Consider the following 21,920-nt stretch of genomic DNA (forward strand, 5'->3'; position numbering starts at 1 on the left):
GTTTGATACTCCTAGATATTTAACTCCCAATCATGACTACCCTGCCACCACGTCTCTGTAATGACCACCATTGATGATGCTATGTGCCGTGAATTCATTTACCAAGTTTCAAATGCTACGAGCATTCATGTAACGTGCCCTTATGATAATTTTTATACCTTTTTGAATTTTAACACCTCTACCAGAAGAATTGTTGTTTTTAAACATTCTCTCTTTTTCTGTAACTACATGGTTTCCACTTATCTTAGTGCTACACTGCTCAGCTGCTTCTTGCTTTTTATTTAGTATTTTGATTCTCTTCTTCCTTAAGCCTTCACCCACTCTAGCTAACTCAGAACCTCCCCTTCGGTTCCCATCCCCCTGCCAAACTAGTTTAAAACCCACCCAATAGCGCTAGACAAATCACCCACAAGAATATTTGTCCCATCACTGGATGAAGACCGACCCTCTTGAACAGGCCCCAGCTTCTTCAGAAATGCTTGAGAAGTTGGTTTGCATCACAACTGATAGTGCATCAGCGATGCTTGGCCCAAATTTGGGCTTCGTTGAATTTTGCAAAATGATCCTGATTTCCTCTCTTTTGTCAATTATCACTGTATTTCAGCAGCAAGTATTGGACATTTTCTCATGTAATAAAAGTTGTTGTTCAGGTTGTAAATTTGATTCGAGGAACAGCCATTTAGTACCACTAATTTAATCCCTTCATCAACAATCTGTCGCAGCTTATGATCAATTGATCCTCCGTGCTGATATGAGCTGGTTAAGTCAAGAAGTTTGACTCCATCAAGGACAAATCAGACCGCATGAGTGACACTATATCCACAAACATGCATTCCTTCCACTAAAGATGCATTGTGTGCAGTGTACAACATATACTGCAGAAATTCATCAAACATCCTCACACAGCTCTTGCCAAGCCCACAACCACTTCCTTCTAGAAGGGCAAGAGCAGCAGATATTTGGAACACCGTTACCTGCAGGTTTTCCTCCAAGCCACTCCCCATCCAGACTTGGAAAAATAATGCTGTTCCTTCAGTGTTGCCGGATCAGAATTCTTGGGCTCCCACCCTCACGGCTTTGTGGAGCCTATCTAGACAAGGACTGCAATGGTTCAGGAAGGCAGCTTACTAACACTTTTTCCAAGGATAATTAGGAATAGATCTTAAGTGTTGACCCAACTAATTACACGCAAGTCCAATGAGTTGAAGATACGGGCAGAGAAATGGCAGATGGAGATTAATCCAGGTAAGTGTGAAGTGTGAGGTGATGCAGTTTGGGAGATCAGTTAATGGTATACAGTTAATGGTAGGATTCTGAATAGCATTGATGTACAGAAGGATCTTGGAATTCAAGCAAGTAGATAGCGTGGTAAAGAAGACATATGGCACACTTGCCTTTATTTGTCAGGGAATTGAGTACAAGAGTCAGGATGTTATGTTGCAGCTTTATAAAACTTTGGTTAGGCCACGCTTTGAGTATTGCATTCAATTCTGGTCGCCACCTTGAAGGATGTGGAGGCTTTGAAGAGGGTGCAGAAGAGGTTTACCAGGATGCTGCCTAGATTAGAGGGTATGAAATACAAGGAGAGGCTAGAAAACCTCAGGTCGTTTTGTCTGAAGTGGCGAAGGCTGAGGGGAGACTTGATAGAAGTTTATAAAGTTATGAGATGCATAGGTGGAATGTGCTGCCAGGGATGGTGGTGGAGGCTGATACAATAAGGCATTTAGGGAACTTTTAGGTGAGCATACGAATGTGCAAGGAATGTAGGGATGTGGACCAAGGACAGGCAGAGGGATTAGTTTAATTTGGCATCATGTTCGGCGCAACATCGTGGCTGAAGGGCCTGTGCTGTATCATTCTATGTTCTATCTGATCACATTGTAAGACCATAATACATAGGAGCAGAAATTAGGCCATTCAGCCCATCAAGTCTGTTTTGCCATTCGAACATAGCTGATAGGTTTCTCAACCCCATTCTCCTGGTATATTTTGTGCCCCAGCCCCTGACTATTGTTTGGAGGCCTGTATATAACTCCGACTATGATTTTTTTACTGTTGTGGTTCCTCAGTTCAACCCACACAGATTCTACTCCATCTGACCCTATTTTGTTTCTTACTATTGACTTAATTTCATTTCTTACTAATAAGGCAACCCCCACCTCCTCTGCCCATCTGCCTATCTTTTCGATAGGATGTATGTCTCTGAATATTCAACTCCCAATCCTGACCCCCCCTGCAGTCTCGTCTCTGTGATGTCCACCATGTCATACCAGCCAATTTCGATCTGTGCCACAAACTAATTTACCTTATTCATTATACTGCATGCATTCAGATATAACACCTTCAGTCCTGTATTAACCATCCCTCTTCTCATTGTCATTCGTTGTGCTTGAAGTGCTAAACCTTTCCAAACATTCTGTCCTATTTGTGTCTGTGCTGGAGACTTTAATAACTTCTCCTGAGTTCTGCACTCTTACCTCCTCCTTTAATTTGGGTTTTCTAATTTCCCCTTCAACTGAACACAGCCCCTCCCATTTAATTTAAAACTCTGTCTACACCCCTAGCTATGTGAATCGCTAGGACTCTGGTCCCAGCATGGTTCAGATGAAGACCATCCAACTGGAACAGTCCCTTCTTCCCCAGTACTGGTGCCAATTTCCCATGAATTCAAACCCATTTCTCCCATACCAATCTTTTGAGGAACGCTTAATCTTATTAACCCTGTGCCAATTAGTTTGTGGCTCAGGTAGTAATCCAGTGGTTATTATCTTTTTGGTTCTGCTTTGTAATTTAGCTCCGAGCTGTTCATACTCCTTTATCAGAACCTCTGCCCGAGTTTTATTTACATCACTGGTACCGATATGGACCACAACCACTGGATCTTTACCCTCCCAATCCAAGTTTCTCTGCAACCCAGGTATCCCGAACCTGAGCACCAGGCAGGCAGCACAACCTTCAGGTTTGTCGAACCTGGTCCCAGAGAACAGTTTCTATGCCTCTAACTATATTATCCCTGATTACAACAACATTTCTCTTCTCTCCCTCCACTTGACTGGCTCCCTGCACCAAGGTGCTGTCCTCAGTTGTTTCATCCTCCCTGCAGTTCCTATTCCTGTCCACAAGGGAGCATAACTCTTGAACCTGTTGGACAAGGATTGGGGCTGAGGTTCCTGCAACTTTACTTCCTGGATCCCTCGACCTGCCTCACTCACAGCCATACCCTCCTGCCCCTGATCACTGGCTGAATTTGAGTTAGTGTAGGGGTGTGCCTGTCTCCTGAAACACAGCGTTCAGTTAACTACTCTCCTCCTTCCCCCCCCCAAAAAAAATCGCAATGTTTGACTCTGAGCTGGAGTTCTTCCAGCAAGCAATGTTTACTACACACATGGTCACTGGGATTGATAATGGGGTCTACCCGCTCCCACATCATGCAGAAACAACACATCACTAGACCCTGTATCCTCATTTTATTTAATTGGTTTTGAATTTGTTTTTTTAAATTTTCAACTGTTTTAATATTTCTTGCTTGTGCAAGTTGTAAACAATAATTTACAAGGTTCAGTTTAACTCCGATTCAAATTTAGCAGACTCCCTTTTAGCCAATCAAATCACAGCCCTCTTGTGACATCGCTTTTCTGTTTCCCTCAGTCAAATCTTTTTGAATCAGAAACACTTACCTTCCCAGGCTGCTCTCCGCTCACCCCCGCTCATCGCCTCTCTCAAGGTGAAAATCTGAGAGGTAAATTTTTAAATCACTTACCTTCCCAGGCTGCTTCCACTCAGCGGCACTCCTGAAGTGCAAGCAGCAAATCTACGAGGTAAGTTTTTATACCACTTACCTTCCCAGATTGCTCTCCATTCGCTCCCGTTCAGTGCAACTCATCCTTTACTACAGCCTGTGAATATATTCAAATTGAAACTAGGTCTGTGATCCTCCCACTTTTTAAAAAAAAAATCGAAGACCGAGAAAAAGGGTCCACCGAGAAAACCTTTGTATATATCTGAGGAAGTTTGCAGAGGAATTTAACAGACTATTTCAGGAATTAGGTGTGTTGACACAAGTCATCATGTCAAATTCATTGCTTCAAGTAGATATTGCTGGGTTGACTACCAAACTCTACTTGGGTGTTTGATATACAAAACAGTGGAGTTGATATGGAGGTAGTTACTTTGCAAAATGACATGAGCACTGAAAATAAACTACATTTTCTACATTTCTTTGGAGTGGATTCAGGGTTGCACACAAAGTCAAAAAGTAATGTACAGCTTAAAAAGGTTTACGGCTATTGGTGTAGAGGGTGCTTCATGGAGGTTACGCATTGCCATATGCAGTGAACTAATTTTGAAAAACTGTTTTAAGAACCTAGAAGCTTTGGGCACCATAAGATTCAAAGCAGAAGTTGAGGTCAAGCAGGAAACGTATGTCAAAACATTTACAATGTAGGGGGAAGGAAAAGCATTTTGCAAGTCTCCTACAGTTTCAATTAGATATCCACCAGTCACTAGAAAACTTCTTGGCTGCTCTATGATGCACTTCCCAGTTCAATGAGACTCATCCATGCCCAATGTTGCTCAAGTTTCAAATTAAAAAGCCTAGTTTATACTTATAACTTTTTTCATATCTTTAGCAGCACACTTTCACTGTCACCATCTCCGCCCCTCAGAACCCTGAGGCGAACACCACCCCTGCTCATGACTCCACCGCCATTCCCCCCACTCCAGTTACTAGCTCCGCCCCCACTCCCAGCTCCACACCCACACCAGATCCCAGCTCCCAGCCCTGCCGAGTTTTCACCATTCCCCCTGACCTCCCCCTCACTGAGGACGAATGATCAATCCTCAGCAAAGGACTCACCTTCATCCCCCTCCGCTCATGCATCAATGAATTTAATGCATGCTATGACGTCGAACACTTCTTCCGCCGCCTCCGTCTCTGAGCTTACTTTCACAATCAGGACTCCCGTCCACCTTCCAGGGACCCCTTCGCCCACCTCCAACACACAGCATCCACCTGGACACCCCACGCTGGCCTATTACCCGCCCTCGACCTCTTTATTTCCAACTGCCGCCGGGACATTAACCGCCTCAACCTGTCTACCCACTCCCCCACTCCAACCTCTCACCCTCACAACGCGCAGCCCTCCAATCCCTCTGCTCCAATCCCGACCTCGCCGTCAAGCCAGCGGATAAAGGGGGCGCAGTGGTAGTCTGGCGCACTAAGCTCTACACTACTGAATCCAAACACCAACTCGAGGATACCTCTTCCTACCGCCCCCTCGACGATGACCCCACCCCCCCCATCACCAAACCATCATCTCCCAGACCATACAGAACTTCATTACCTCAGGAGATCTCCCACCCACAGCTTCCAACCTCATAGTCCGGGAACCCCGCACTGCCCGGTTCTACCTCCTTCCCAAGATCCACAAGCCTGACTACCCTGGCCGACCCATTGTCTCAGCATGCTCCTGCCCCACTGAACTCATTTCTACCTACCTCGACACTGTCCTATCCCTCCTAGTCCAGGAGCTCCCCACATACGTTCGAGACACCACCCAAGCCCTCCACCTTCTCCAAGACTTCCGTTTCCCTAGCCCCCAACGCCTCATCTTCGCCATGGATATCCAATCCCTCTACAATTCCATCCGCCATGACCAGGGCCTCTGTTTCTTCCTCTCCAGATATCCCCAACAGTACCCTTCCACCGACACACTCATTCGTCTGGCCGAACTGGTCCTCACCCGTAACAATTTCTGCTTCGAATCCTCCCACTTCCTCCAGACCAAAGGGGTAGCCATGGGCACCCCTATGGGCCCTAGCTATGCCTGTCTCTTTGTGGGCTACATAGAACAGTCCATCTTTCGTAATTACACCGACACCATTCCCCACTCCCCACCTCTTCCTCCGCTACATTGATGACTGCATTGGCGCCACCTTGTGGTCCCGCGAGGAGGTTGTGCAATTCATCAACTTCACCAACACATTCCACCCTCACCTTAAATTTACCTGGACCATCTCTGACACCTCCCTCCCCTTCCTGGACACCTCCATCTCCATTAATGATGAATGACTTGACACTGACATTTTTTACAAACCCACCGACTCCCACAGCTACCTTGATTACACCTCTCCCCACCCTACCTCCTGCAAAAATGCCATCCCGTATTCCCAATTCCTCTGCCTCCGCCGTATCTGCTCCCAGGAGGACCAGTTCCATCACAGAACACACCAGATGACCTCCTTCTTTAGAGACCACAATTTCCCTTCCCATGTGGTTAAAGATGCCCTCCAACGCATCTCGTCCACATCCCGCACCTCAGACCCCACCCCTCCACCGTAACAAGGACAGAACGCCCCGATGCTCACCTTCCACCCTACCAACCTTCGTGTACACCAAATCATCCGCCGACATTTCTGCCACCTCCAAAAAGACCCCACCACCAGGGATATATTTCCCTCCCCACCCCTTTCCTCCTTCTGCAAAGACCGTCCCTGGTCAGGTCCACGCCCCCCCCCCTACAACCCACCCTCCCATCCTGGCACTTTCCCCTGCCACCGCAGGAACTGTAAAACCTGCGCCCACACCTCCTCCCTCCACTCTATCCAAGGCCCTAAAGGAGCCTTCCACATCCATCAAAGTTTTACCTGCACGTCCACCAATATCATTTATTATATCCGTTGCTCCCGATACAGTCTCCTCTACATTGGGGAGACTGGATGCCTCCTAGCAGAGCGCTTTAGGGAACATCTCTGGGACACCCACACCAATCAACCACACCACCCTGTGGCTCAACATTTCAACACCCCTTCCCACTCTGCCGAGGGCATGGAGGTCCTGGGCCTCCTTCACCGCTGCTCCCTCACCACCCGATGCCTGGAGGAAGAACGCCTCATCTTCCGCCTCGGAACACTTCAACCCCAGGGCATCAATGTGGACTTCAACAGTTTCTTCATTTCCCCTTCCCCCACCTCACCCCAGTTCCAAACTTCCAGCTCAGCACTGTCCCCATGACTTGTCCTACCTGTCTATCTTCTTTTCCACCTATCCACTCCCCCCTCCCCCCTAACCTATCACCTTCATCTCCTCCCCCACTCACCTATTGTACTCTATGCTACTTTCTCCCCACCCCCACCCCCACCCCCACCCCCACCCCCACCCCCACCCCCACCCCCACCCCCACCCCCACCCCCACCCCCACCCCCACCCCCACCCTCCTCTCATTTATCTCTTCACCCTTCAGGCTCTCTGCCTGTATTCCTGATGAAGGGCTTTTGCCCGAAACATCGATTTTACTGCTTCTCGGATGCTGCCTGAACTGCTGTGCTTTTCCAGCACCACTCTAATCTAGACTCTGGTTTCCAGCATCTGGAGTCATTGTTTTTACCTTGCTCTTTCATTTCCCTAAGTTTAGATTAGATTACTTACAGTGTGGAAGCAGGCCCTTCGGCCCAACAAGTCCACACTGACCCGCCGAAGCGCAACCCACCCATACCCCTACATTTACCCCTTACCCAACACTAGGTGGCAATTTAGCATGGCCAATTCACCTGACCTGCGCATCTTTGGACTATGGGAGGAAACCGGAGCACCCGGAGGAAACCCACGCAGACACGGGGAGAATGTGCAAACTCCACAGTCAATCGCCTGAGGCGGGAATTGAACCCGGGTCTCTGGCGCTGTGAAGCAGTAGTGCTAACCACTGTGCCACCGTGCTGCCCACAGTACAGAGATAGGTAACGATGACTGTCTCAGCCACAGCCCTCAACTTTACACCTGTGTGCTTTTGACCACAGTAGTGGCCATCTATCATTTACAAGATCCATGACAAAAGTTCACAAAGTCTCGTTTGAGAGCATCTTCCAAACACATGACCACTACAATCTGGAAGGACAAGGGCAACACATACAAGGGTAAACCACCACCCGCAAGTTTTCCTCCAAGCAATTTACCATTCTGACTTAGAAATACATAATTGTTTCTTGAGTGCTACTAGGTCAAATTCCTGGAACTCCCTCATTAATAGCATCGAGGGTGTACCTATATCAAATGGACTACTGCATCCAAGACGGTAGGCCATTCCCCTGTTTTGAAAGGCAATTGGAATGGGCAATAAATGCTGACTCAGTGAGCGACACCCAAATCCGTTGAGTATAGAAGTAAAGAATAAAGTCAAATTGATTCATGTCAGTCCTCTGGAGAGCTCCAGAGCCTATCAAGATATTTTGAATGAAAGAATCATTTATTAATGTGTGATAATGCTGGTGCCTGTGACAATGTGAGGTGAACTGAAATTCCTGTTGTGGCAAAGTTGTTATCCATTCATGCCAGTAGAATGGGAAATCCCAGAGATGGAACCGGTGACCAGTTAGAGTCCCAGACTGGTAGGTCTAGATGAGCCGAACTTATACATGCAGGTCATGTGACTGTGCCAATCAAATGACAGGAAGCTATGCCCTCTTGAAGGGCGAAATCACGGGGAAGCTTTCATCACTGGATGGCTGGACCAATTCATGACCAGGCATTCACTGTTTTCTATGTGGTGAGGGTATGGCAGTTATGGTAGCAATGACATGATTGACTGCAAAATTATCTCGACCATGTTCTGTGGGAGCACACACCCCAATAGATGCCCCAATAATGTATGTGAATACAGAATGTTTTAACATCTTTTGCTGAACCTCATTTCAAATGCATTAATAGTAATACATTAATGAAGTATAGTATGGAGCCCATAAGGAACAAGTAGGATAAGCTGCTCACTAAGGCAAAGGGTATGCAAAGATAATAAATGAGTCCTTTGTTTCTGTCTTTACCAAATTAGAAAATGGTGACAATGGCCTCATTGAAAATGTCGGTGTTGAGCAACTGAACAGTACAGAGATAGGTAACGATGAGGTGCTCAAAAGACTGGTGGCTCTTCAGGTGGAGAAGTCACCAGGCCCGGATGGAATGCATCCTAGGTAGACAAACACCTAGCAGATGAATTTCAATGCAGAGAAATGTGAGGTAATTTGTTTTGGTCGAAGAAATATGGAGAGATGATACAGGCACAATGGTAAAACGTTAAGTGGAATACAAGAGCAGATTCACATGCATAATTCTGTGAAGGTGACCAGCCAAGTTGAAACAGTTGTTAAGAATCCTTGGGTTTACAAATAGAGGCATAGAGTATAAAAGCAAGGAAGTGATGCTACACCTCAGCAAATCATTGGTCAGACCACATTTGGAATATTGTGTCCTATCCTGCGCACCTTATTTAAGGAAGAATGTTAAAGCCCTGGAGAGAATGCAAAGGACATTTACAAAAAATATACCAGGAATGAAGGATTTTAGATGCAAGGAAAGATCAGAGAAATTGGAGCAGAGAAGATTAAGACGTGACCTTGTCAAGGTTTTAAAAATTGTGATATTCTGAAAGATATTCTGCTTCCATTAGTTGGTATGTCAGTAACTCGGGACCATAGTTTCAAGATTTGTTAAAGTACCTATTCGAGATGGCTCAGGGAATCCATGATGGACTTGACCTGTAAGCCTCTCTTGGTTCATCCCGGAGATTGTACTCTGTGGTAGTCTGGAATATAAAACTCTGACAGACAGTTTCCTTTAAATTATTACATTTATTTACCAATGGTATCAATGTTACATTATAACACAGATACCTATGAGGCAGGCTTGAGCTAAGGTTTCAAAACCATTAGCAGAGTAGTGGAATCAACCTTTACCCTTGAGAGCTCTTTATTGCTGCAAACAAGCTATTTACACAGAAAGTGGTATTAAAATTACAAAAACACCACATGTCCTTCATCAGATAAGCACCAATAAAATTGCAAAAGTTCGCAGAGGAAGAGAAACTCACTGACAGGTCTGAGTATGCTTGACTAATTAAGCTACATGCACATTCAAAGTGGGAACCCTGGATCAAGCCAGATAGTCAATTGCTTTGGCTATTACATCATAACGAGAGACTAGTGAAAAGGTCATGAGGTAACCTTGCTCAGCTAACATGTTCAGTATCATTGACCTACAAAATGGCTTTTTCTTTTAAAATCATCTTAGATTCCCAGAAAGCAAATTGAATTTATAACATTCCCAGATCTCGAGCTCCCAGGGACAACACAAACATTCAACCCATGACACAAGCCAGTGTTCACTCAAATCAGACTATAAAGGGTTAATTTTCTATCATCTCTCTCTATATATACACACACACACACACATCTTCCAACTTCCTTGCTATGTCAGTTTTTTTCCTAGCCTATAAGGGTAATGAGACAGTCACATTCCACAACAGTCAAGATGAGGGAACTGAGCTTCATAAATTCAAATCTGCTCAGCGTGGGATACATGAAAATGTATCAAGATTGTTCTATGACGTGCATATTCCACTCAGCTTGTTAAGTTACAAGTTCTTTTCCTATTGAGTTTGAGTTTTGTTAAGAGTCTGCGATATAAACAGAAATTTAGTTATGAGCCGGATGGTGAAATATGTGTGCCTCTGGCGTGAGAAGGCGTACTGCTCCATATTCCACAAGTGAACAAATGTTATTACCTTATTTACACCGATCCATTGACACTAAGAACAGATGAAGGGCTTTTGCCCGAAACATCGATTTTCCTGCTCCTCAGATGCTGCCTGATCTGTCATGCTTTTCCAGCACCACATTCTCGACACTAAGAACAGCTGTCCCCAATTCTTCTGAACCAAGCACTTTCCTGCATTCTCTGCAGCAAATATGTCACATCTAAGGCTACATGCTTTCTCAGATTGTCAGCAAGAGAGTTACAAGAAAGATGAGGAGAAGCTTCTTTACTCAGCGAGTTCTCAGAATTTGGAATGTGCTGTTTGGGAGAGTGGTAGAGGTGAATTCCATAGGAATGTTCAAAAGAGAGCTTGATATGTATCTGAAATGATGAATTTAGAAGGCTACAGTGATAGGGCTGGAGAATGTGATTAGCTGGGTAGCTCTTCCAGGAACAGGTACTGACACACATCAAATTGACTCTCTCTGTTCTGCAAAACTCTATGATTAATGTTGGAAAGTGAAGCAAAGAGCACGTCATTGCCCTATTGGTACCCTATCAACATTTCCTCCCACCTTTGCAATGTGGTAACAGTGTGTATCATGTACCAAGTGCAATGCAACAACTCATTTAGTAGACCATTCCAAATCCTTGACCTGTACAACCAAAAATTCAAGGGCTGCGGATATCTGAGAGCACCACCACCTGTAGCTTTTCTCCATGAATCATACTATTCTGACTTGGATCAGTATTACTGTTTCTTAACTGTCGCTGGGTCTAAATCCTGGAACTCTTCCCCACCCACCCCACAACCTCGAGCATAGTTGATGTACCTGCATCACCTGGACTGCAGCAGATCAAGAGGCAACTTTCTGACTGCCATTAGGCCCAGTCAGTAACAGGTCCTGTGAATGAATAAAAAGCAACATGGATTATGCTGAAAATCTACTGCTTCTTATGTTGGGAAAGTCCATGGAGCCACATTACTTTGCATGTCTGGATAAGCTACTCATGCAGTATGAAGCAAATAAGTCTGCCTGGATGACCAACATTTTTGCTGCATAGATCAGGAAAGTGGACAAAATGTATTGATGGAAGAAAAGGAAGCTTATCTCCCTGATGACCTTGAAGATACCATTGAATGCCATTTTGCTCACACACCTGTTTCCCGAGCTGAAGCTGCAAGGGCTGTTGAGATGTTTCATGGTTTTGCAGTGCAGCTTGAAAACATGGAAGACACGTTTAGCTGGATTGATGATATGGCATGTCTCACACTCATTCAAAGCACACTAAGCAGAATAGACTACTGGGTTTTTCCAAAGCTAACTCCCAATATTTTTCAGTATCTTTTTCCAATTCTGTCTTGTCCAGTCTTTGTAAATTGTAAACACATTGAGAAATAAAAACATTTTTAATGCATTTGTTATGTTACTGAATTTTCATTTTCTTTGACACAGCATATTGGTAGGCAAATTGGCTTACCTATCTGTCCTGAAGCTCTGTCCACACTGATTATCAAGTATTGATTTATGGCTATTTTACTTTGCATAGTACGCCTATTACATATTTAAAATGAAGGTAATCATTTTTTAAAATCCATCTTAAGTTTAAAGACTAAAACGATATATAAAACTGTCTCTCAGATAAATCTATTCCATTCGAAATTGTCTTCACATTTGCAGTAAGTCATCAAAGGTGGCTTTCCTGAAGCACTATGTTTATGTTAGCCTGGGGCCAATTGTTCAATCTTATCTTTGATAGCATGCAGCCAGAGACAAGATCCCCACAAGCATGGATACAGATATCTTTCATTACCCATACTGAAGCAGCATGTAATATTAATACCTCGTATGGGTAATTATTGCACATAGCTAAATTTGTACTCATTGGAGTTTAGAACAATGAGAGTTGTTGCATTGCACTTGGTACATGATTGAAATTTATAATATTCTTCGAGGGCTTGTTAGAGTAGATGCAGAGGGAAAGTAGGACCAGAAGGCATAATGATAGAGAAAGGGTCACCCTTTTCGAACAGAGATGAGGAGGAATACTTTTTCTCAGAGGATGGTGAATTTGTGGAGTTCTTTAAAGCAGAAGACAGTGGAACCTGGGTCATTAAGTATATCCAGGACAGATTTTTTAAAAATTCATTAAGGGAATCAATGATTTTGGGGAAAAGGCAGGAAAGTGGATTTGAGGATTATGTGATCAGCCGTGATCTCATTGAATGGTGAAGTGCACTTGATAATCCAAATGGCCGCTGTCTGCTGTTCCATCTTATGGTCTAAACCACAACTATTTATTAGAAAGTAAATTCAATCATACATAGCTTTACTTGTCTATAATTCCACTGAGTTTATGAATGCAGGTTGTTTGCTAGGGGACACAGTTTTGAGGCTTGGCGATTGAGGTTGAACAGGTTGCATTGAGACTTGTTGCGAATCAGTGTCGCTGTTGCTGGACTGTCTTTTTGACAACTGAATGTTCTCTTCCCTCAGGAGTGAGTAACCTTGCATTCCGACATCTGATTGAGTTTACTTATACTGCCAAGCTGATGTTACTGCAGGAGGAAGAGGCAAGTGATGTATGGAAAGCAGCAGAATACTTGCAGATGGAAGAGGCTATGAAAGCACTCAACAACCGGTAACAAATCACTTCTGTAATTTTGTGTGTTCCTCAATATTTAGATCGTAACATTTTTAAATAGTTGCTGTTTGAAAGCTATAGCAACTGATTGAAATTTGAGGCATTGGCAAAATTCTTTGAAGAATGATAGGTTACTTAACTTCTGTGCTCTATCGTGTCCTTTCTGCTGACAGAGACTTGTTTTTGTCTAACACATTTCTCAAGCACTTCGCAGTGCCTCCTAAGCATTGACTTACTTTAAAGTGCAGTGTTTTCTAATGCAAACACATGTGATAACCAATTTCCATATTGCTAGAGCCCACTAACAGCAGTGGGGTGAAGGCCCCGTTATTTGAGTGTTGTTTGTTTTCTTATGTCTCACTGGGGTGGTATGCCATCAAAAAGAACTTAAATTTTTTAACATGCAAAATTCTCTGATGTACTTGTTTTTTAGATCCAGGTTGACTGAAAGCACAAACCAGGTTTCTTAACTTTACAGGAATTACTATTTATTACAAGTAAATAGACTGCAGCTGCAGATAAACAAATACAAACAGTCAACATATAACCACATCCAGTTAAAGTTCTAATTCCCTCCTAAACTTCTCCTTACAAACACAGGCAGATACAGCAAAATGGTTGATAGAGAAGGAAGGGAAGCAGTTTCTATTCGCATCTGAGATTATTCTTGTGCTGATTGGAGTGCTGCTTCTCACTCATCCTTTTTGCGATGTTTCTACTGATTTGTGGGAGGCACAGGGTACCTGCTTCACGTTTCTAATGAGCCCGAGACCCTTTACTTAAAGGCACAGTTTACTATATCTGCTAAAAGAAAAAGAAGCTGGCTTTCTTAAAGTGGGTTTTGGTACAAAGAACAGACAATGCTCCTGAGATAGTGGAGATCTAACTGCTTCTCCCTATCTTTATCTCAGCTCCATTATATTCAGTTATCTATGAACCAGTCACATAGTTATTGGCAAGGAGGAAGTCTTTGTCATCAATAACTGCTGACTTGTCCACAGACCAATCAACGTCTTATCGCTGGACGAATCTCCAGTTGTACACAGCTTGTCTGCACTTTCTCCCACTACTGCTGTACCAGCAGCTGTGTAAGCAATGCAATGCTTACAATGACAATAGTTGAAAAGCTCCTGTAATCCTTAACAACCTTTGAATTTAAAACAGTTCTTTTCCCATTTCAGTCCACAATCAAAAATACAGAAAAGTAAAAAAGAAGTATTTGGTGATTTTATGAATAGGCTTGTTGATTGAATGGGAGAGTCTAGATTAGAGTGGTGCTGGGGGCTTTTGTCTGAAATGTCGATTTTCCTGGTCCTCGGATGCTTTTCCAGCACTACTCTAATCTAGACTTTGATTTCCAGCATCTGCAATACTCACTTTTGCCTTGTTGGTTGAATGGGTCATTCATTCCATTGTTTTAGGGTTATTGCAAACATTCACCTCACTTAAACGTCTCCAATGAATTGCTTTGGAGAGCTGTGATCTGGTGCATAGACAACATATTCTTCTTTATTCCTAAACTGGTCCTATTTTAATCAAAAACATAATTGGAGAGATCCTTATTTCCTTTTCAGGACCTGATCTGATTGCTATGCTGTGCTACATGCTTGTGTTGTATTACATTAAAATCTCACTCGTAAGTACATGTATTTTAAAAAATTCATTCATGGGATGAGTGCATTATTAGCCAGACCATCACTTATTACCCATCTCTAATTGTCCAGAAGGCAGTTAAGTGTCAGTCAACAATGACTTCATGGCTATCATCTGACTCCTAATTCCAGATACTTACTGAATTGAAATTCCACTATTGCCATGGCAGCATTCGAACCCAGGTCCCATGATCATTACCAGGGTCTCTGTATTGATAAGTTGAATTCCTGATGAAGGGTTTTTGCCCGAAACATCGATTCTCCTGCTCCTCGGATGCTACCTGACCTACTGTGCTTTTCCAGCACCACACTCTTGACTCTGATCTCCAGCATCTGCAGTTCTCACTTTTGCCTAGTTGTTTCCAGTGGGATGTATTTAAAATTAAATATTTTTTTATTACACATATAATATATATGTAAAATATTTTTTGACCATTGGAACCTGTCTAATTGACTGTCATAAAATATGTTTGCCATTTGGAATTTGCCCATTGTGAGATTTTCCAAGAACATAACTCTTTCTGAGCTGCAGGACTCTATTGTGCTTCCAATTAAGCCTGTTGGACTATAACCTGGTGTTGTGTGATTTTTGACTCTATTGTACTCTTCCTTATCTCACTTATTCCCTTGCTTGTGTCCTTGTCTGTGATACTCTTCCCGATGCCATTCACTCCCTCGTTATGTGTTCTTATCTGTGTTACTGTTCCCTGTCTCTCACACTGCCTCGCTCTGTGTCCTTATCTGTGTTATTCTTCCTTATCCCACTCATTGTCCTACTTTGCTCTTCAGAGACAATGCAGACTCACCGGCAAAAGCAAAGACATCTGGCAAGAGGAAAGCCAAGAAGCGGACAATAGCAGAAACCTCGAACGTCATTACGGAAACCCTGCCATCCATCCAAGAAACAGACACCGTAGAAATTGACCAGGAGAATGTCTTTGCTGCGGAGATTGTGGAGATCAACGCGGAAGAGATGGGAGAGGAGTCTGGGACTACTGTAATGGAAGCAGTGGAGAACCTGCCGACGGCAGATGACTCGATGCAGCCATCTGGTGATGCGGCGGGATCAGAACAACCGGCCGAATCGGCACTTGCTTTGCTTGCCGATATCACCAGCAAATACCAACAGGATGAGCTGGACAAGGAGCTGGAAAAGGAAGGGGAACGAGAGTCTGCAGGCCAGTCCCAGGAGGAGTCAGAAACGTCCATTGTAACAGAGGATGGGATCCACATTGTGGAAGTGCTGGCGCAGGGTGACAAACTGTTCTGTTGTGAGAAATGCAGCCGCTCCTTCAGACTCTTTTACCACTTCAAGGAGCACCTAAAGGTGCACTCGGGAGAGAACTATGTATGTCACCTTTGCAGCAAACAATACACACGGGAGAGTGCCTGGAAGCAGCACCTGTCCTCCCACCGAGAAGAGGAAGGTGGGAACAAGAAGCCACGGTGTGTCCGCAAAGTGCATGTGTGTCAGTACTGTGAGAAACAGTTTGACCACTTTGGACATTTTAAAGAACACCTTCGAAAGCATACGGGTAAGAAGTGTCAACAGTACTGTGCCTTTGCCCACAAATATCTTACTTTTATTCTCAAATCATTGAATGATACAAGACAGAAGATAGCCATTTGGCCCATTGTGTCTGTGTTGGCTGTTTGAATTATTTGGCCCTGTCCCCTCACCTGAAAATTCTTCTCCTTTGAGGATTTATCCAGTTCATTTTTGAAACTTATTATCAAATCTGCTTCCACTGTATCTTGAGCAAGTGCATTCAGTTCCTAACAATTAATAAAGGTGATAGTCACCTTAAGTCTGTATCCTCTCTGCTAATTCTGTTGCTTGTTGAAAGAATTTCTCCTAATTTGCTCAGTCAGTTCCTTCTCATCTCTGTCATAAATGGGCAACTCTTTATTTTGTAACTATGAACTCTATTCTTAACATTTCTCGCAGGAAGAAACAACCTTTCCACATTTTGATTAGTAAGGAATTCGAAGGTTACGGGGAGAAGGCAGGAGAATGGGGTTAAGAAACATATTTGCCAGGATTGAATGGTAGAGCAGATTAAATGGGCCGAATGGCTGAATTCTGCTCCAATATCTTATGGTCACATGCAACCTTTCATTTATTACTTTATCTGGAGGACAGCAAGGTAACTATTATTCTGGTTTCTGTTAGAACTTTAAAAATGTGTAATTGTTTTTATTCTGGGGGCAGGGGGAGAACATGGTATTTGGATTGTTCATTTCGCAGATGTGGACAAAGTCTTGGAGCATTGAATGGCAAAACCTACTCTTTTACTTCCTCAGGTGAGAAGCCCTTTGAGTGTCCAAACTGTCACGAGCGATTTGCCAGGAATAGCACACTGAAATGTCACTTAGTGGCCTGCCGAACGGGTACGGGTGCAAAGAAAGGAAGGAAGAAGATGTACGAGTGTCAGGTACAGAGCATTGAGTGGTACAGAGTACTGAGCAACAAAAGCTACCTATTTCCTAAAGGCCCACAGAGAGCAACATCAGCTTGCCTCCCTCTAGCCGCTGACTGGTAACAAAGCATTCCAAAATGCTTCGTGGGCATATACAAAAGAAAATTTACAGTATATGGTGAAATGAGGATAGAAGACTTAAAAACTTGGCTAAGCATTTTTCAGAAACTCTTACAGAAAGCTATGATAGGTGGAGAGGTTGAGGGCCTGGAATTCTGGACCCTAGCGCCCAGTCAAATGAAGGCTTGGCTGTCAATGCTTTTGGAATTCAAATCAGAGATGCCACAAAAATCAGAACGACCAGGAAGCAGAACCAGTGAAATACGGTGATCTTGTAGGGTTAGAAAAAGATACAGGGTTGGAAAAGTGAGGCTATGGACATAATTGAAAACAATGATGAAACTTGTTAAGTGATACGTATTATTACATGCCATGATGGGTGATGAATATTAAGAAATTTCTGACTGCGCATTTCACTACACTCTACAGATGTGCCATTATCATGAGTTGCAACATTGGACATTTTGTAATTGCTGCAGGTTGATAAAACAGAGCAGTATTCTGCATCAGATTAAACCGTGATGCTCCAATGCATTTCTGAAGCAGGTTTGCTGCTGATTTTTATTTTTTGGGCAGTGATGAGGCCACTTAGATGAGTGTCGTTATCAACGGGGCAAATCAAAGGCACTGATATCAGCTATGATGACAACTAGCAGTACCTGTGCCAGCGTGGGAGCCATTCAGAGGCTGCATTTCCACCATTGTTGGACTACAAGTGGCGGCTAAATTCCTTTTGCCACCTGCGTGGGTATTCTGATTTTGGGGTGACACCGCTAACTTGACTTGTTATTTTCAATCTCAGGTTTGCTCCAGCGTCTTCCCCAGCTGGGACCAGTTTAAGAATCATCTGGCAGTGCACACAGGCGAGAAACCCAATCACTGCACCATTTGTGATATGTGGTTCATGCGGGCCAGCGAACTGCGGCAACATGTCAAGGACGTCCATGGAGCTGCTGAGCAGGAAGTGGGTGAGGTGACGGAGATTGTCGTGCCCGTGGAGGTCATTGACACTGAGGCGATGGAGGGGGAGACTATCATTGAGCAGGTGACGGTGTAGGAGATGGCCATGAGAGTGGGGGAGGATGGGTTTGACACCCAGATCAAATTCTTCCACTCTCAACCAACCAGGCTGAGTGTGAGTGAGTGTGAGGAGAAGTTGCTGACCTGCAGTGGGGTTATCAACGGGGCAAATCAAAGGCACTGATATCAGCTATGATGACAACTAGCAGTACCTGTGCCAGCATAGGAGATGTTCAGAGGCTGCATTTCCACCACTGTCGGACTACAAGTGACGGCCAAATTCCTTTTGCTGCCTGACTGGAAAGAACTGCAGTGCAAGACTACACAAATTAAATCTTCTTGCCTGAACTCGTTTGGACTTCCATTGCTGCTGAGGTATTTATGTTGCCATCATTTAGTCCAGGGATGTGAAGTTTCTCGGTTATCAGGAACCATGGTAATTGATCAACTTGCATCCACTGGCTGAAAATCCCAGCCCACCACTTTTTGACTCCTAGCAAAGCAATATGGATGCACCACAGGTTGTACATGTGGCACTTTTGGTGGAAGCACCCTGTTGCAGTCACAGACACATATATACTGGGAGTCTTTGTCAATGTTAACTTCAATAGCCTGTGCTTTGTACATAGCTGGGGTTGCAGCCTGTCTGGTGTGCCGGAAGTGCTGGAATGTTTTTGAATGGATTATTGGTGCAAAGGGGAGAGGACCCTACTCGTGCTGGGGTCGTTCCAGTCATCCAGCTCACTTCTGTAAACATTCACAATGAACGCACAACAATTAAATCCATTTACAGGCCTGTCAATAAAAAACAGTGGCTGGTTCAGTAGACAGCAGGTCTATTGTCTTTCATTCACATAATTTCACATTGCTTCCTGTTTACTCCTCTTACCTTGCAGCTTAACTGATTAATAGCTATCCAAGGAAGTCTGCAGCTCTCAATAACAAATGGTGTAAGGAGTGTGGCTATTGCATTCTGCCCTCTCTGCATCAATGGTTTAACCACTTAAAAAATGCCTTTAGGTCAGAACAAAATATGACACTGAATCACAGTAAGATCGTGGGGCAGATGGCCAAAAGATTAGTCAAACTGGTAAGTTTTTAAGAAACTATTTAAAGGAGAGAAAAACGGTGTGTCTTAAGAGAGGAAATACAAAGCTTGGGTCTGAGACAACTGAAGGCATTAACCTGTAAGCACTGTAGATTGGCCAGCATAGGGTGCCAGATGAGCAAGACTTGGTGTAAGTTAGGCAGTGGAGATTTTGAAGCTGAAAGTGAGGACTGCAGATGTTGGAAACCCAGAGTTTAGATTTGAGTGGTGCTGGAAAAGCACAGCAGGTCAGGCAGCATCCGAGGAGCAGGAAACGTCGATTTTCCTGCTCCTTGGATGCTGCCTGACCTGCAGTCCTTTTCCAGCACCACTCTAATCTAAACAGTAGAGATTTTGATTCAGAATTAGAATTAACTTTATTGCCATGTGCTCAAATGAATACAGTGAAAATTTTGCAATATCGCCGCTGACGGTGCCATCTTAGGTACAAGATACTTAAGTATTTGGTACAAAATTAAAAGAATAATAAATAAAAGTCCAGTATAAGGATATATGGAAAAAAAATTACTCAAATTATGGTCTTTTTCACTCAAGACCATTTCAGCGCCTAAACTCCAGACCGCACTTCACAGTTACAAGTGTGGCAAGTAGGAAGCCAGCCAAGAATGTGTTGCTATCAGAGATTAAAAATGTGTTGCTGGAAAAGCGCAGCAGGTCAGGCAGCATCCAAGGAGCAGGAGAATCGACATTTCGGGCATAAGCCATTCTTCAGAAATGAGGAAGGTGTGCCAAGCAGGCTAAGATAAAGGGTAGAGAGGAGGGACTTGGGGGAGGGCCGTTGGGAATGCGATAGGTGGAAGGAGGTTAAGGTGAGGGTGATAGGCCGGAGAGGGGGTGGGGACGGAGAGGTCAGGAAGAAGATTGCAGGTCAAGAAGGGGGTGCTGAGTCTGAGGTTTGGGACTGAGATAATGTGGGGGGAGGGAAAATGAGGAAGCTGGAGAAATCTGCATTCATCCCTTGTGGTTGGAGAGTTCCTAGGCGGAAGATGAGGTCTGGCGTCGGTCTGGCGATCGAGGAGGCCAAGGACCTGCATGTCCTTGGCAGAGTGGGAGGGGGATTTGAAGTGTTGAGCCACGGGGCGGTTGGGTTGATTGGTGCGGGTGTCCCAGAGGTGTTCTCTGAAACGTTCCGCAAGTAGGCGGCCTGTCTCCCCAATGTAGAGGAGGCCACATCGGGTGCAGCGGATGCAGTAAATGATGTATGTGGAGGTGCAGGTGAATTTGTGACGGATATGGAAGGATCCCTTGGGGCCTTGGAGGGAAGTGAAGGGGGAGGTGTGGCCCCAGGTCTTGCATTTCTTGCGGTTGCAGGGGAAGGTGCTGGGTGTGGAGGTTGGGTTGGTGGGGGGTGTGGACCTGACGAGGGAGTTGCGGAGGGAGTGGTCTTTCCGGAAAGCTGATAGGGGAGGGGAGGGAAATATATCCTTCGTGGGGTCTGTTTGCTATCAGAGATTCCCTGACTATGACTAAATAGATATAGTTGGAATCAGAAAATTGGAGCCTTGCCCAGCTGGAGGACAATGGAGAGGCAAGGAAGGACGAAAGTATAGTCTCACTTATGGAAACCCTTGGGCTCATCGAGAAGGCTGGGGAGGGATACACTTTGTTCCGATATAACGCAATAGTTCCATTCTTGTGCAATCTCGCGTTAAAAGAAAATAACACAATAGTCATGCCAATTAAAACTAATGGGGCCGGAATTACATTGTAGCCAATACAGGTACGGAAAGTTCACGTTCTACAAATAACGATCTAAATTCTTCAATCACGTTAAAGCCAATTTGCGTTGAAGAAGCAAGTGTTATAGCAGAACTGACTTGTAGTTTATCTTTGCCAACTGTGAGCTTGATGAGAACTGATTTAGTAACTGCTGATAGGTCAGAAACCTAACCACCTAGGTTTCTGAAGAGGATGTTGAGTGTAGAGTTCCAGGAAAGAGGGACATGGATTTGGAGACAACATTATAGAATAGATGTGGCACTATAGTGATTATGTTATTGGTTTTATACCCCAGGGGCTTAGGTAATGGAGATACTGATGAAATTCCACCGCAGCTGTTGGGGAATTTAAACTTAGTTTATTTGTTTGATGATGTAGGGAACTTTCAGGAAAACTTAGGCAGGCTACTTGCATGGGCAAGAACATGACACGTAATACAATATGGAAAAATGTGAGTTGATCTGTGGCACAGTCATTAGCACTGCTGCCTCACAGTGCCAAGGACTGGGTTCAAACCACCCTTTGGTGACTGTTTGTGGGGAGTTTGCACATTCTCCCCATGTCTGCGTAAGTTTTTTCCCAGTGTTACTGTTTCCTCCCACAGTCCAAAAATATATAGGTTATGTGCATTGGCACATGTGAGGTTACAGGAATACGGTAAGAGGGTGGGTCTGGATGGGATTCTCTTCAGAGGGTTGGTCTGGACTTGTTGG

The 21,920-nt window shown here is 44.2% G+C and overlaps 1 protein-coding gene across 4 annotated transcripts in view; it reads left to right on the plus strand.

The window, feature by feature from the left end:
* zbtb35 (zinc finger and BTB domain containing 35) overlaps nt 1–19,208 on the plus strand; it is a 35,648-nt gene extending 16,440 nt beyond the window's left edge. For all 4 annotated transcript variants that reach the window (XM_087974780.1, XM_087974787.1, XM_087974797.1 and 1 more), the window contains exons 4-7: nt 13,021–13,165; nt 15,610–16,355; nt 17,125–17,255; nt 18,163–19,208. In XM_087974780.1, the coding sequence (XP_087830906.1) occupies nt 13,021–13,165; nt 15,610–16,355; nt 17,125–17,255; nt 18,163–18,417 (1,277 nt within the window). In that variant the 3' untranslated portion in view covers nt 18,418–19,208. The remainder of the gene's footprint in view (nt 1–13,020; nt 13,166–15,609; nt 16,356–17,124; nt 17,256–18,162) is intronic.
* The last annotated feature ends 2,712 nt before the right edge of the window (nt 19,209–21,920 follow it).

This window comes from Chiloscyllium plagiosum, unplaced genomic scaffold (genome assembly GCF_037043375.1).
Source record: "Chiloscyllium plagiosum isolate Xiang-an unplaced genomic scaffold, Cpla_swu_hap1 HiC_scaffold_2, whole genome shotgun sequence".
NCBI classification, from domain to species: Eukaryota; Metazoa; Chordata; class Chondrichthyes; order Orectolobiformes; family Hemiscylliidae; genus Chiloscyllium; species Chiloscyllium plagiosum.